General features: G+C 48.8%; 1 protein-coding gene across 1 annotated transcript in view; it reads right to left on the bottom strand.

The window, feature by feature from the left end:
- FGD5 (FYVE, RhoGEF and PH domain containing 5) overlaps positions 1-15,645 on the bottom strand; it is a 124,215-nt gene that overhangs the window by 23,126 nt on the left and 85,444 nt on the right. Inside the window, exons 6-12 of the mRNA XM_031009545.3 lie at positions 13,972-14,132; positions 13,546-13,702; positions 12,815-12,902; positions 11,175-11,225; positions 10,567-10,625; positions 3,860-3,931; positions 726-794 (exon numbers count right to left, since the gene is read on the bottom strand). Coding sequence (XP_030865405.3) covers positions 726-794; positions 3,860-3,931; positions 10,567-10,625; positions 11,175-11,225; positions 12,815-12,902; positions 13,546-13,702; positions 13,972-14,132 — 657 coding nt within the window. The remainder of the gene's footprint in view (positions 1-725; positions 795-3,859; positions 3,932-10,566; positions 10,626-11,174; positions 11,226-12,814; positions 12,903-13,545; positions 13,703-13,971; positions 14,133-15,645) is intronic.

Raw genomic sequence — 15,645 nt, 5'->3', positions numbered from 1 at the left:
GAGGTGCTCAGTCAACGCCTGGAACAGAGAGAGCTCGTAGACTCTTACCACAGCCTGTCTCTCCCACTGCACACGGTGCTCTGACGAAGTATGAGGAAGCTGGGAGAGGCAGCCATGGTGGACAGGAACAAGGAATGAAAGCAGAAATGCAGGAGCAAGAGAAAAACTGTGCCCAGCAGAGGGCTTAAAAGGCATGGCCACTTGGGGGTCTCAGGATTGGGGCACTCAACAGCCACTAAGGCCGATAAAGCTATACCCTAGGCCTGGACACTCCCTGGTATGGAAGACTCCAGTTGTCCATAAGCAAAAATATTATATTACATCCTGTCTCCCGCACAGTAGAGAAAGTGCTGGACTTGGGTCACAACACTTGGCTCCTCCTGGGCTTCTGCCACCATCCCCCTGGGAGGCCTAGCTACAGCGACTTTCCTTTCTGGACCTCAGTTCTCTGAGCATTAGATAAGGTGGTTGACAGATATTTAAGGTGGGGATGTGGGTAACTACATCTTGCCAACGTTCCACTCAAAATCATTCAAATAACAAATGAGTGGTGGGCGTGGCGTCCAAGGGTGAAGCTCTCAGCTGTCCAGAATGATCCTCCCCCACAAATGTCTGCTCTGTTCTATTCTCCTCTCACCCTCTTCCACTTGTCCTTGAATAATGGCCCTAGAAAACCTCATAGAACTTGGCAGTTCCTGAGGTGGGCTTGGGGACCAGGCACTTACCAGAAATAGGTGCCGGGGCCGTCTGTTTTTCCCTGTTACTTTCATCAGCGTCCCTTCCTTCAGAAACTCCTGTGGGGAGAGAAGCAGAACTTGGCGGTCAGGCTGATGCCCCCTGAATCCCAGACAAGGGTGCAGGGGAGGCCCCTGAGTGGAAACTTAAATCATAAAGCCTCCCAGAGAACCCGAGAGCAGCTAGCAGATAAATGCCTGCTCATGAGAGAGGTGCTGTATATGCTAGAGCAGGGCTTGGATCATAGTCCTGAAAGACACCACCCTGAATGTCATAATCCCTAAAGTCTAAATCTCAGAAGTCTAAAATCCTTAACATCAAAAATTCCAAAAATCAGGCTGGGTGCCATGATGTGAGTCTGTAGCCTAAGACACAGTTGAAAGGATCACTTGAGCTCAGGAGTCCAAGACCAGCCTGGGCAACTTACTAAGACCCTGTCTCAAAAAACAAAACACTCACAAAATTCTGAAAATCACAATCACAGGAGAGCTGCATTATGTTAGGTGGAATTATTACCCTGTTATTGTCTTTGTTTGGAAATTAAGTATGATTTAAGGAGATGTGTGCGGGTGCCAAGTTGACAAGCGTTGGACTTGTGATGGTTAATTTTTAGGCATCAACTTGACTGGATTGAGGAACACCTGGAAACCTGGCAAAGCAATTCACCATGCTCTGTATTACATTCTGCATCATTTCCAATACTGGAGGTATAAATTGTATACAGACTTTTACAGGGTTCTAATTCATTTTATGTATTTTTTATTTTTATTTTTTTGCAAATTTGGCTTCATGTAAAGTGCATTATCACAACCAGGCGTGGTGGCTCACGCCTGTAATCCCAGCACTTTGGGAGGCTGAGGCGGGCAGATCACGAGGTCAGGAGTTCAAAACCAGCCTGGCCAATATGGTGAAACTCTGTCTCTACTAAAAATACAAAAATTAGATGGGTGTGGTGGTGCGTGCCTGTAGTCCCAGCTACTCGGGAGGCTGAGGCAGAAGAATCATTTGAACCCAGGAGGCGGAGGTTGCAGTGAGTCTAGATAGCCACTGCACTCTGCACTCCAGTCTGGGCAACAGAGCAAGACTCTGTCTCCAAAAAAAAAAAAAAAAAGAAAAGAAAAGAAAAGTGCATTATCACAATGTTGAATTTGTGTGTAAGCACTGTGTATGTACTTAAAAACACAAACTTCCTCAATGAATAGAGATATCCTCTTTGTGCATTTGCATTTGTGAAAGATAAAATTTCCTGAGATCTTTGCTCTGTGGGTGGCTGCATACACTGTGGTGACCCATCACAGTTTTTAACTGAGCTCATCAAAAGACTTCGGTTATCTGTCATGGTATTTCAGATGACCACAGTTATAAGGCTGGGTGCATACAATTACTAACCATAGTGACATACACTGATCCATTTCCCTGTTTGACCTTCTTTTTTATGAATATGGTTTGTGTGCTCATGACTGTTTGACCCATGGAACTATTGTTAGCACACAGCAGCATTTATGCTTGCAAAATTATGTATGTTCGTAGTGCCTATTTTATTGTATAAAGTGGCCTATGAAGTATTCTGTTGTGTTTTTATGTTTCTTAAATAAATTCCCACTGGGCACAGTGGCTCACGCCTGTAATCCCAGCACTTTGGGAGGCTGAGGTGGGCTGATCACCTGAGGTCGGGAGTTTGAGACCAGCCTGACCAACATGGAGAAACCCAGTCTCTACTAAAAATACAAAATTAGCCAGGCGTGGTGGCACATGCCTGTAATCCCAGCTATTCGGAAGGCTGAGGCAGGAGAATTGCTTGAACCGGGGAGGCGGAGGTTGCAGTGAGCCGAGATCGCAATCCAGCCTAGGCAACAAGAGCTAAACTCCAGCTCAAAAGAATGAATGAATGAATGAATGAATGAATAAATAAATTCCCTTTTTATTTATTATTTTTATTTATTTATTTATTCTTTTGGGACGGAGTCTCGCACTGTCGCCCGGGCTGGAGTGCAATGGCGCGATCTCGGCTCACTGCAACCTCTGCCTCCTGGGTTTAAGCGATTATCCTGCCTCAGCCTCCCGAGTAGCTGGGACTACAGGCCACCACATCTGGCTAATTTTTTGTATTTTTAGTAGAGAAGGGGTTTCACTATGCTAGCCAGACTGATCTCGAACTCCTGACCTTGTGATCCGCCCGCCTCAGCCTCCCAAAGTGCTGGGATTACAGGCATGAGCCACCACACCCGGCCCCATAAATTCCCCTTTTAAAAATATAAATATCTTTAAAATATTTTTCTAAATTATTTTTTCCAGAATTATATTTTTGGGATTTTGATCTTTTGGGATTTCAACGTTTGGGATCACGGTGCTCAAGACTGTGTCTTTCAGGATTCTGGGTGGTCCAAGCCATGACTCCCTCCTTGGTTTGTACCCACGAGGAGTCCATTCTTAACAGAGCCTCGGAAGGTCTACTAAGACAGCTGAAGACCTGGGAACAGCTGCTATAGCCCCCTTAATTCTGGAGATACAAATAGATGTTTAAGAAACAATTTACCAAACTCATGATCACTAAATGTAACTTTACAGAATCTCAGTCCCATGAGACACCTGCTAATCTTGAGTAAAATTCCCCTGAGCATGTACTTTCATTCCTTTGTCTCTTGTCCTTTATGGAGCACAACTGGTAATGAACATTTTTTACTGTTTTTAAGCTGAGTTTTACATTTTCCATTTGGAAGCTTTAAAGAGAGTGGATTTATCTCCTCAAGAATGTTATTTTTAAGAAAATTTCTAGGGGCTTGCTCTTGGGAGATCATTTTCTGTTTTCCCAGCAACTCTGCACTGAAAATATTTGGTGCTTCCTCTTCTTGGAGGTGAGGAGAGCCACAGGCAACACGAAAAAAACCTGGCACTGAGTCTTTAACTGCTCTGCAGGCAACACATGGGGTGGAGAACCCCAGGGAAGGCAGCCTAGGGCTGCGGCCAGGAGAATCCAGTGAGCCCACGCCCACCCGCCTGCCTGCCCTCCACGGGTAGACAGCACCTGCAGCCAGGCCTGTCTGGGGCCAGCCCAGTGAACAATGGGGCTTATCGGAGCCTCGCCCAGCCACCCTCTGCCCCTACCCATGGTGGCGGCACTCACCCTTCCTGGCTGGAGGAGATCCCCTTGGCCCCGGACGCTGTGCTCAATGTGGACCAGCTTCTGCAGGTTTTCCTGTGGGTGGGAATGGGGTGAGGGAGAGATGATCAGGGCCCCTTCCAGGCATCTTATCTTCTCTGTAAGGCATGGCATTGCTTCTGTTTCAGACAAAAATGAAGCCCGGAAAGGCCTGCCCCAAATCCAACCTCCTGTACAAGGCAGGACTGGGACCCGAGCCTGGGTCTGCAGGGAGCCACCACCATGGCTCTGTGCGCTGTGGAGCCGGCTGCCTGGCCTCACTGTGCTGTCCAGCATCCCTGTGTTTCTCTGGACAACTGCTCCTACGCTCTCTAAGCCTACGTCCCTCATGAGGTCTGGAGCATGGGGACTTCACCGGACCCAAGGCTGGCCTCAGGCCCTCCTGGCTTGTAGCCCATAGAACACAGCACCTGCAGAGGAAACTGGATCCACACTCTGTGGAGCCTCGTGGTTAGAAAAGTAAGTGTGTCTTGTCAGTACCTCACTGGGTTAGCCACAAAATGTAAAGTAACAGCCCCCTGTCTCCTCTGCACAGCACCCCACAATCCTAGATACAACAAGCGCCCACCCTGTGGGCAGGTGCCCCTTGAACCTTACACAGGGCAGGTTCTAAAGTTGTAAGGTGAGCATTGTGGGTAGAGAATTTGCCCTGAAAAGTCCTTTCCATTATCTATGGTTTTGGGCATAAAATCCTATGTAGTAAAAAATGAGTAATTGTGGTTCCATTTCCACTTAAGATGTAGGAAGTACAAGAGAACACTGCTCTCATTGTAGTGTGAAAAAGCCAGATAACCTTCAAAATCATAACTATGCTTCAGCCTGTGGGAGAGCTGGGGTCACAAGGCAACCGAGTGAACTGGCTTCCACCTGGCAAGCCCGTCCACAAAGGAATGAGATGCAGGAACTGCTGCACCTTTGGTGACACACAGGAGGCAGAGGTGGCTGATGTAAAGGAAGGTAAGAAGAAAGTGGCGAAAATGTTAATGAATTCTTAAAGGACAAGTGTGGGCTGGTGCCAGTTTAGAGTAATGGGGAGCTGCAGACCCGAGGGAATCTGTCCTCACTTGCAAGCTCTCATCCACGAGTCTCTGCCACGTGCCCACGAGAAAGGCAGTGGCAAGGTGGGGCCACATGCAAAGCCCTGCCCACTTCCTCAGGCCTTCTCTCATGCAAAGCTTCAGTTCCAGGAGGAGGCCAGGAGACCTCCCACCCCCACAGCCCAGGCAAAGGTCTGCTCCTCTAGGGAAAGAGAGCAAAAGCTGCACCCTAGGAGGGGGGCGATAACCCCTTGGACCCAGTACTATGCACCAATACCTTGCTGGGGGATGGCCAGAAACCTGTCTAAGGCCAGCCACAGAGCCACAGAGCTCAGCCGCCATGGAGGGGAGGGACAGGAATGCTGTGAGAGCCCGGCTCACAGGCCCTGCTTCAGATGTAGGCATGTGCCCACCATAAGCCCGGCACTGAGTAATACAGGGCAGTAGCCTGCCTCTGAGAAGGGCAAGAACATGGGGAGAGGGCCCTCCTGTGGTGCAGGGAGGGCTAAAAGCTGAATATGGAGCAGGAATGAAAGAAAAGCTCTCTGACCTACCCCACAGGTCACAGCAGCACCCACGGGAGAAGCATGAAGCCTGGCAGTCACTGAAGGTTGATGACATGGCAGCAAAACCCAAACCCAGATCAGGTGCCGACTGGACTGACCCGACTGCCCTGTACCCTACCGTGAACAGCCATGACCAAAAAAGAGGCTTACCCCACCTTGAGGGGTAAATACGATTTATCTCAGTCTCTACAGCGCTTCTACACATAATGCCTGGCCTCCAATAACAAGTTATGAGGAACACAAAAATGCAAGCAAAAAACTCCCCAACCCCACCTCATTTTCAAGAGGAGAAAGCATTCCATCAAACCAGAGTGAGAAGGGACACAGGTGTCCGAGCCATCAGACCTTGAAGTAGCTCTGATTGGTGGGTAAAAGGACCTGGTGGGAAAGGTGAACACCACCCGCAAGCAGACGGAGGATTCTGGCAGAGATAGAAACCATACATGAGCATCCAATGGAAATTTTGAAAGTAAAAAATCAGTATCAGAAACAAAGAATTCCTTTGACAGGTTTAGCAGCAAACAGAACACAGCTGAGGAAAGACTCTATGAGCTTGAAGACAGATCAGTGGAGATGATCCATACTGAAACACAAAGAGCAGGGAAAAAGAACAGAGCATCCAAGAGGATTTCCCAAAATTAATGAATGACAACAAACCACAGATCCAAGAAGCTCAAGAATCACAACTGGATAAAGAGCACCCCATCCCCCACAACACACACACAGACACATCACAGCCAAACTTCCCAAAATCAAATCAAAAGAGAAGATCTTAAAGGCAGCCAGAGAAAAGGGACACATTACACAAAGACAGATACTCATGAGTATCACAGCAGACTTTCCACCAGAAACGATGTACACCAGAAGACAGTGGAGTGGCAGCAAAGAAAAACTGTCCATCCAGGTTTCTACACCCAGGAAAAATATCTTCCACAAATTAAGGTAAATTGAACAATTAAATTAATGGGTGGTAGGAACGAGGCTTCTCACTGTTGGAGTGAGAATTTACAGATAAGCAAGGGAGGAGGCTAGTGTGGTCATGATTAGAATGGGAAACATTGGCAAAAACTCATGGTAAAAAACAAATACATAAAATACAATAAAATAAAAATAAATAAAGGCCAGCCATGTTGGCTCATGCCTATAATCCCAGCAGTTTGGAAGGCTGAGGCAAGAGGACTGCTTGACACCAGCCTGGGCAAAATAGTGGGACCTCGATCTCTACAAAAAAATAAAATAAAACTCATGGTTAGTTTAATATTCAGATACAGATGGTTATGCATGGAAATATCTACAGATATGGGTATATGCAAAAGCTGGTATGCACATATATTTCTTTGCTGTCAGCTAAGGAGATGTAAAAGAAATGATACCACATACCAGTAAGTGCACCTAATGCCTGTATCTTGGCTGTTAGTATTATTATCCAATTAATGCAATCAGGGCTCCATGGAGAAATGATTGATTCTAAGACTGGGGCAGGAAATACACAAGGTGAGTGATCCTGGAGCACCTTGCACTGCCAGAAAGTAAGGAAGTTCTCAAAACACAAACACACACAAACACACACACACACACACACACACCCTGAAATCTATATTGATGACACCATGTGAAAAGGGCACAGAAACCAACTGAAAACGCTCCGAATAGCCAAAGCTGAAATAATTTGAGAAATAAAATAAATAAGGAAGTGTTGGATTATAACAGTCCATACTGATATAAATGACTTCTTTATATATAATGACTAGATACACTAGCCAATGAGGGAGAAGAGACAAATCTCCCAGGCAGAGGAATTCCACATAACCTAGGTAGATACGGTGCCCTCAAGAGGAGGGAGCATAACCCCCCGCTCCTAAGAATGGGCTGCACAAACTGACTTTCTTCCAAAGGGCATGGAAAAGGCAGGGGTGAGACAGAGCAGCTTCACAGTGGAGAAACCTGCCACTAAGTGACTTCAGCCAGGTGACCAAGGTCAACATCAACAGTGGTAAATCCTGTTGCTAGTATATGCCCTTCATATGATGGGATGAAAAGTACCTTGCTCTGTGAGCCTCTTCCCAAATAGCCATATACCCAGTCTAATCATGAGAAAAACACCAGATATTTCCACCAGAAGGGCGTCCTGCCATATACCTGACCAGTACTCCTGAAAACTGTCAAGCTCATCAAAAGCAAGGAAAATGAGAAACTACTGCAGTCAAGGGGAGCCTAAGGAAACAGGACCACTGAACAGCATGTGGGGTCCTGGATGGGACCCTAGAACAAGACACCAGGCAAAACTAAGGAAATCTGAATGAGCTAGGGTCTTCGGTTAATAATCCCATTACCAATATTTGTGCGTTAATGTAACAGATGTAGCATATTAATATACCATGGAATACTATGCAGCCATAAAAAATGATGAGTTCATGTCCTTTGTAGGGACGTGGATGAAACTGGAAATCATCATTCTCAGTAAACTATCGCAAGAACAAAAAACCAAACACCGCATATTCTCACTCATAGGTGGGAATTGAACAATGAGATCACATGGACACAGGAAGGGGAACATCACACTCTGGGGACTGTTGTGGGGTGGGGGGAGTGGGGAGGGATAGCACTGGGAGATAAACCTAATGCTAGATGACGAGTTAGTGGGTGCAGCGCACCAGCATGGCACATGTATACATATGTAACTAACCTGCACAATGTGCACATGTACCCTAAAACTTAAAGTATAATTTAAAAAAAAAAAGATGTTCATAACAGAGAACACTGTGTGGGGGACACATGGGGACTCTCAGTACTATCTTCTCAATCTTTTCTGTAAATTTAACATTGTTTTTAAACATTGTTTTAAAAAATAAAGTCTATTCAGAAAGCAGAATGATGGTTACCAGGGGCTGGGGTGCAGACTGGAATGAGGAGTTAGAGTTTAATGGGGAGAGAGTTTCAGTCTGGGAAGAGAAGTTCTGGAGATGAATGGGATGACAGTTGCATGACAATGTGAATGTGCTTAATACCTCCAAACTGCAAAAGAGTAAATGTCCCAGGCAGAGCTCCTCCCCAATCCAAGCAGGCATGGGCTAGGGGCCTCTGGTCCAGAGCAGGCCTGGTGCAGCTGTCCACAGCTGGCCCCTGCTTCCCAGCACAGCGCCCAACTTCAGCCTTGGAGAAAGCCAAGAGGGTGTCTGGCCGTCGGCTGCTCCGGTTCCTCCTCTGGGTGGGGCTGTGTGTGCAAGCTCCCCGTAGGAGGGAAGATGTATCCCTGCCTGACCTAGTTTTTCTCTCTGGAAGCAGAGGCAGCCCCGGCTAAAGGGAAATGTGGAGAACCCAGCCCATCTGCTGCTATTCCTCGACAGGGTGCTGGACCCCAAAGCACCTCTAGTTTTTGGCTGTGTTGAGGGACTCTCACTGTATGTACAAGATGCCAAAATGAGGAGGGGCAGGGAGGTCAGTGCAGAGCAGAGTGAGAGAAGAGAGGACCTTAAAGATTAAAAGGGCATGTCTGACCCACACGGAAAATGGCCCGGAAACTGGCCTGTGTATTCACACCTAGCTGATTCAGCCTCCACTCTCAGTCTACCCTTCACCAGCCAGCCCGACCTCTCTCCCTGGACTCTGATGCTACCTTGCCATCCTGTCCCCAACACCTAGCCACCTAGCAGGTGGCTCTCTGAACTCCAACATAAACCATCCAACCTCCATGTCTTTGCCCAGGCCAGCCCCTCTTCCTATCACCCCTTTTCTCTCTCTGCCTTCCTGGCATGTGTGCAAATCCTCCCTATGGGGACAACTCCAGGTCAACTTTTTTTTTTTTTTTAAGATGGAATCTCACTCTGTCACCCAGGCTGGAGTGCAGTGCCATGGTGTCGGGTCACTGCAACCTCCGCCTCCCAGGTTCAAGCGATTCTCTAGCCTCAGCCTCCCAAATAGCTGGGACTAAAGGTGTGTGCCACCACACCTGGCTAAGTTTTGTATTTTTAATAGACACAGGGTTTCATCATGTTGGCCAGGCTGGTCTTGAACTCCTGACCTCAAGTGATCCACCTGCCTCGGCCTCCCAAAGTGCTGGGATTACAGGCGTGAGCCACCACACCTGGCCCGTATCATCTCTTCTGGCAACCTCGGCTGGTAGGGCCACCTCCCTTCTCTGAACCCTGTGGCATTCTCTCCCATGACATCTATCATGGTCATTTGCATCCACATATTTAATTACTCCACTAAGCGGAGGTTTCCTCAAGGGCTTGTATCTTCACTCCCCAACACAGCACAAGGTCTGACACATAGCAGGTGTCCAATAAATGCAATTTCCCTTCCTCTTCTGCCTGTGGATGACTCACTGTACACACACCCTGTGTCTCTGCCACAGCAAAGCATAGCACCTCCTCGGCACACATGGCCATCATCTCCCTTCTGTGCCTGCAGAAGATGTGACTACCTGGTCACTGAACTCTTTTCCAGTGACCTAGGACTCGGGCTTGGAACCATTGTCAACACAGAGCGCTGGCATGCCTACAGCTTAGCAGGACAGTGAGCATGTGGTGACCACCTGAATGGAGCTGGGATGCGGGATCAACTCTGCCCTCTAGCAGACAGAGTCACACAGTCAGAATCGGATCTGTGCTTAGAGCCACGTATTCTAGTGGACTAGTGATTCTCAAACTTCTGTGGTCCTAACATTTACCCAGGGTGCTTGTTAAAAATGCAGCTCTCTAGATCCTACATGCAGAAGCTCTGACTGGGAGGATCTAACGTGTGCCCAGGAACTAGGAGTTTACAAAGCACCGCAGGTGCTGATGGGGGTGGCCTCAGACCACAGTCGGGGCATTGCTTATCAGGTCTCCACAAGTCTGCAGCCCCTCTCACTGTTTGAACAGTGAACTGGAGGCGCAGAGGGGCACACAGTGCCTGAGGTCACACATCAAGAGTCAGAGCCAGAACCCACGGCTCTCTGCAGAGTCCCACAAGAGAGATGGTTGCCTGCAGCCCCTAGGAGTGGGGCATCAGAAGGCTGACCGGAGCTGGTGGGGAGGTGCCTGGAACCTGTGTCTGAGGAAGGGGGCCGCCAGGCCGCACTCACCCCTTGCTCCATGCTGTCGTTGGCACGGTCTGTGACTTTGGAGATGAGGCTCAGCGCACCTGGGGAGGGACACAGAGCAGGAGTTGGGCCATTGCAAGAGGGGCATCAATTTTCCCCACTGTAGTGTCAGGTCACAGGCCTCAAGCCCAGCTTAGCCACTACTGCCTAGGTGACCTTGACAGTGATTTGACCACTGTCACGCATGCCTCAGTTTCCCTGGCTGTAAACTGAGTATGTTATAATAGTGACCACCCTGGCAGGTGATACACAGGGACAGCCACATCGAATTGGGAGGAAACAGGGAAACTGTGGTGAGCTTTTCAGACCTGGCACCACCCCTCCTATCACCAAATTCTGGTGACTCCCCCATCGCCTCTGATGGGATGTCCTCCCGTCTTAGGATGTCCCCACAGCTGAGGTGACGGGGGACCCATCTCAGAAGAACTGCGGGCTCTCACAGAAGTCCCAGACGTGTCATATGCAGAACCCACCCAGCTGGTGGGGAGGGGACTATATCCTGGGCCTTGGAATTGGGGCAGGGTCCAGGCTTTGGCGCAAGGAGGCAGAGCAGGCTTGAGTACCTCCCTCTGCATTCACGCTGGACTCACCCTGTGTGTTGTCGTACTCGGCGGAGTCCGGACAAAGGTTGTTTAAATAGTCTGTTGGCAGGATAAGAGCCAGGAGTCAGCTACTGGTGAGGTCAGCCCCTCCTGCCCACAACTGTGGCCACCCCCTCTCTTGCCAGAGTTGGAAGAATGAAGCATCTACCCTCTCTCCCCTGCTGGCCCCATCACAATACCACATTAGCATGAAACCAGGCCCCCAGGACCACTGTCAGCATTGCTGCCACAGCTGCTTGTCCCTCACTTATCCAACAGATACCCATTGAGCACCTGCCTGGCACTGGGCCATGCCTTGGAGACAGACACAACAAGGTGAATCCATCACAGCCCACTGGGGGCGACAGACATGGCAATCAGCACAGCCGAGTGTGTTGTGTGGAACCTGTAGTGCATTCATACTCTCCAGGCTCCACATCCTCCAGCCCCTCCCCAGTGACTGCTCTTCCATCTGCTCATTCTATTCTGGCCATGATGGCTTTCTTGAACGTGCCAAGCTTGTTCCTACCCCAGGGCCTTTGTACTTGCTGTTCCCTCTGCCTGGCACTCTCTTCAGATCTTCATATGGCTCATGTCCTTGCTTTACTGAGATCTCTGTCCAATGCCGCCTCCTCAGAGAGGTCTTCCCTGATCGCTAACACAGCAGCCCTGTTCCCTCTGTCTCCTTAACTTGCTTTATTTTTCTTAAGAGTTCTTAACAGACATTATCTTTTGGCTTTCTTATTTGCTTGTCTAGGGTGTAAGCTCTACAGTGTCATTGAGTTTGCTGTTCGATTTACTGCTGCATCTCCAGCATCCAGCATGGGACCTGGTACATAGTAGGTGCTCAATAAATAGTTCTTGGATTAGATGAATGAATTCTCCAGTCCTTGGCCCTAATGTATTTTTGAGGAGCCCCAGTTGCTACCTGGAATTACATATCCATGCCTACATACGTACTGTCTGTCTCTCTCATTAGGACATCAGTTGCCCAGGACAGGGGTCTTTGTCTATTTGGGAGGCAGCTGAATAAATGGGTCTGGAGCTCAGAACAGAGGAGTGGGTGTTTCCAGCAGGCAGAGATAGGGGAAAGGGCATAAAGAGAGAAGGGAAGGGGACCCAGGACTGAGTCCTGAGAAGCTCTGACGTTTATGGAGCAGTGGAGGATGGGAGGCCACCAACACAGACAGAGAAGGGACAGAGAGATGGGAGGGAAGTGGGAAAGAGTATACCACAGAAACCCGGGGAGGAAAGGACTCGAGAAGCAGGAAGTGGTCGTGGGTCCAGCAGGTCCAAGGCTGAAAATGTCCACTCATATGGCCACGAGGACTTTGATAACAGGCGTGGCTTCAGTGAAATGAGGAGATGGCCGGCTGAGGCAAGGAGGAAGTGCAAGCTGGGGAGGGGTGTCGTTGGGTTTTTGTGTTTTAGGATCAGGGGTGGCCACTGGAGGGAGCGTTCTAAGGTGGCAGGAGGTGGTTCAGAGGGCTCAAAGCTCAACTGGAGGGAAAGGTGATGGCAGAGGTCACCCTTCCCCAACATCTGCCTGACATGGTCAGAGGCAAGGTCACCACAGTCCCCTCCACCCCTCCTCAGGGGCCTTCCCTGCCCTGCTACCTCAGTCCCCATTGACCTCCTGTGGGGCCCACCTGTGAGGAGCACTTGGTACTGGAAGAGGCGTTGAACCACCCGCAGCAGCCGATGCTTCGCAGTCTGGCTGCCTCCTTGTACACTCTGCTGCTCTCAAGACAGGGAAGGAAAAACCTTATCAGAAACCCCTCCTGAGGGCACCATGCTCACAGCAGCCCATATACACTGTCCCATCCACACCTCTTCCCGGGCCAGCTGAACTTCTCCCTCATCTCCAAAACCAGGTTCTCCTCCTGTGGGAAGCCCTCCTGGATTAGCCCGGCCCTGCTGTAACTGCTCACTCCATCATGCTCCCAGTTGGTGCTACACTCAGTATCAAGCCTCTCCTAGTCCCTGCTCTGCTCTTAATGTTAGCAATGGAGGAAAGCTCTCCCTTTTTCTGCCCAGGAAAACTAGATCCCCAGTTTGTGGCTAGTGTTGGGAATTTCCTTGAACACTCCACGGCTGGGGCTCTGGCTTGGTTGGTGCTTTTCAACTGAGACAAGAAAACTACCCTGAGACCCTTACTGGGTGGCACTCACTGCACTGTCATCTGCTGCCCAACAGTGGATGTTCTGGATTCTGGGTTCTCCTTCCTGATGGGTCATCCTCTCATCCCTCTGGCCAGGTCTTCCCTGTCTGCTCCCCAGCCCCACACCTACCAAGATGTCCCATTGATTTGCATTAAGCCCTTCGCCCACCTCAACCCCTGCATCCTTACAGCAGGGTCTCAGAGGACCAAGGGACCCACCTCAAATTCACGGACAGCAGCTGCCAGCCGGGGAGAGTGGAGGCAATTCTCACTGAGCAGACCTAGGTACCTGTCGAACTGCAGGATGTGAGTGGCGTGGTGATCAAACCCCTGCTCCCGGGCCAGGAAGACGTCAGCTACCTTCTGCTGGCTCTCCCTGCAGCCAGGAATGGGGATGGGACAGTGAGAACTCAGCCTTGTAACCAATGCAGGGTTAGAAGCAGGGGGCCTGGAGTCATATCCCTGGGTGCAGATCCCAGCTCAACCCTTGCACAGTTGTTTTACTTTGAGCAAACGACTTAACACTTCGGAGTTCGGCTTTCCCATCCATCAAATGGAGATACCATTTCATATGGTGGTGTTTTTATCCGTCTCCATTCCCCCAATGCAACAAAAGTGGAACCTCGGGGTCCAGGGACTGCTCACCAATTTGACAGCTTTTCCTCCAGCTCCTCCAGGATGCCTTGATGAAGGTCGTGGATGGCTGGGAGTTCACTCAGGCCCTGCCTCAGCTCCTCCCGGGCCAATGTGTCTCTGCCTTCATGGTCCATGTCATCCAAGGCCCTCATGACAGCTCCATGGAAAACCTGAAACACCAAAAGGCCTGTTACCCACAGGTTGATAGGACTGAGCACAAGTCCTCCTTGGCAGATTTCCCCTGGGGCTTTGGAGCCCTGGCCTCTGTGAAGACAGCAGTGAGCCTTAAGCCAGTGTCTCCAGACCCAACAGTCTCAACTACAAAGCAGAGATGACCACATGCACCTGGCGACCATAGGGCTGCCTGAGCTGACACCCAAAGAGCACCCAACCCAACGCCTGGCACAGAGCAGGGCTCAACACACACTCACTCTCCTCTCGTTGTGGCCACGTGGTGAACACTCTTCTTTTACAAGATAGGGGAGAGATTGGGTAATTCCTTCTATAACGAAGCAGAAGGTTTTGCTTTCTCATTATTCATCTTTGAAGAGGTTCATGAGCTATGTTGTTTCAAAACGAAGTCTAAGGAAATTATAGGCATCCACCCTATGGTATATTAAGCAGTCACTAAAAATGATAAAGGTGGTGGCTATGTAGAAATATTCACATCATAGTGTTCAGCAATCAAGAAGGGGTGCAGAGCTGTTTCCACACCCTGATATACTGTGTAAAAAGTGAGCAGAGGAGAAAGCTCAAAGAAAACAGGACGACATGCAGAGTGGCTGTGTCACGAGTACAGAATTAGGAATGACTGTTAATCTTCTTGTTTCTATTTTCTAAAATCTATCATGATTAATGTACTTCTAAAACTAAACTCAATTTAATAAATATAAAAGTTATATCTGGGAGCTGGGCACAGTGGCTCACACCTATAATCCCAGCACTTTGGGAGGCTGAGGCAGGCAGATCACCTGAGGTCAGGAGTTCAAGACCAGCCTGACCAACATGGAGAAACCCTGTCTCTACTAAAAATACAAAAATTAGCTGGGTGTGGTGGCGCATGCCTGTAATCCCAGCTACTCGGGAGGCTGAGGCACGAGAATCGCTTGAACCCAGGAGGCAGAGGGTGCAGTGAGCCGAGATCGCGCCATTGCACTCCAGCCTGGGGAAGAAGAACAAAACTCCGTCTCAAAAAAAAAAAAAAAAAAGTTACATCTGGGTTCTCTAGTCTGTTCCATGTATCCTGTTTTTAATGCAAGTACTATGCTGACTTGGAGACTAAAACTTCGAAGTAAATTTTGAAGTCAGGTAGTGTCATGCTTCCAGCTTTGTTCTTTTTATTTGGGATTGCTTTGGCTGTTGGGGGTCTTTTGTGATTCCATATAAATCATAGGACTTTTTTTCTATTTTTGTGAAGAATGTCATTGGTATTTTGATAGGGATTGTATTGGATTTATAAACTGCCTTGGGTAGTATTGTCATTTTAGCAATATTAGTTCTTCTAATCCATGAGCATGGAACATCTTCTCATTTTTGTCTGTGTCCTCTTCAATTTCTTTCATCAGTGTTTTATGGTTTTCCTTGTACAGATCTTTCACTTCTTTGGTTAAATTGATTCCTAGGTATTTTATATCCTTTGTAGCTATGATAAATGGGATTGCTTTCTTGATTTCTTTTTTAGAT

The sequence above is a fragment of the Gorilla gorilla genome, chromosome 2 (genome assembly GCF_029281585.2).
Source record: "Gorilla gorilla gorilla isolate KB3781 chromosome 2, NHGRI_mGorGor1-v2.1_pri, whole genome shotgun sequence".
Taxonomy (NCBI): domain Eukaryota; kingdom Metazoa; phylum Chordata; class Mammalia; order Primates; family Hominidae; genus Gorilla; species Gorilla gorilla.
Note: the sequence above shows the minus strand (reverse complement) of the source record. Positions and strands in the feature narration are given on the sequence as shown.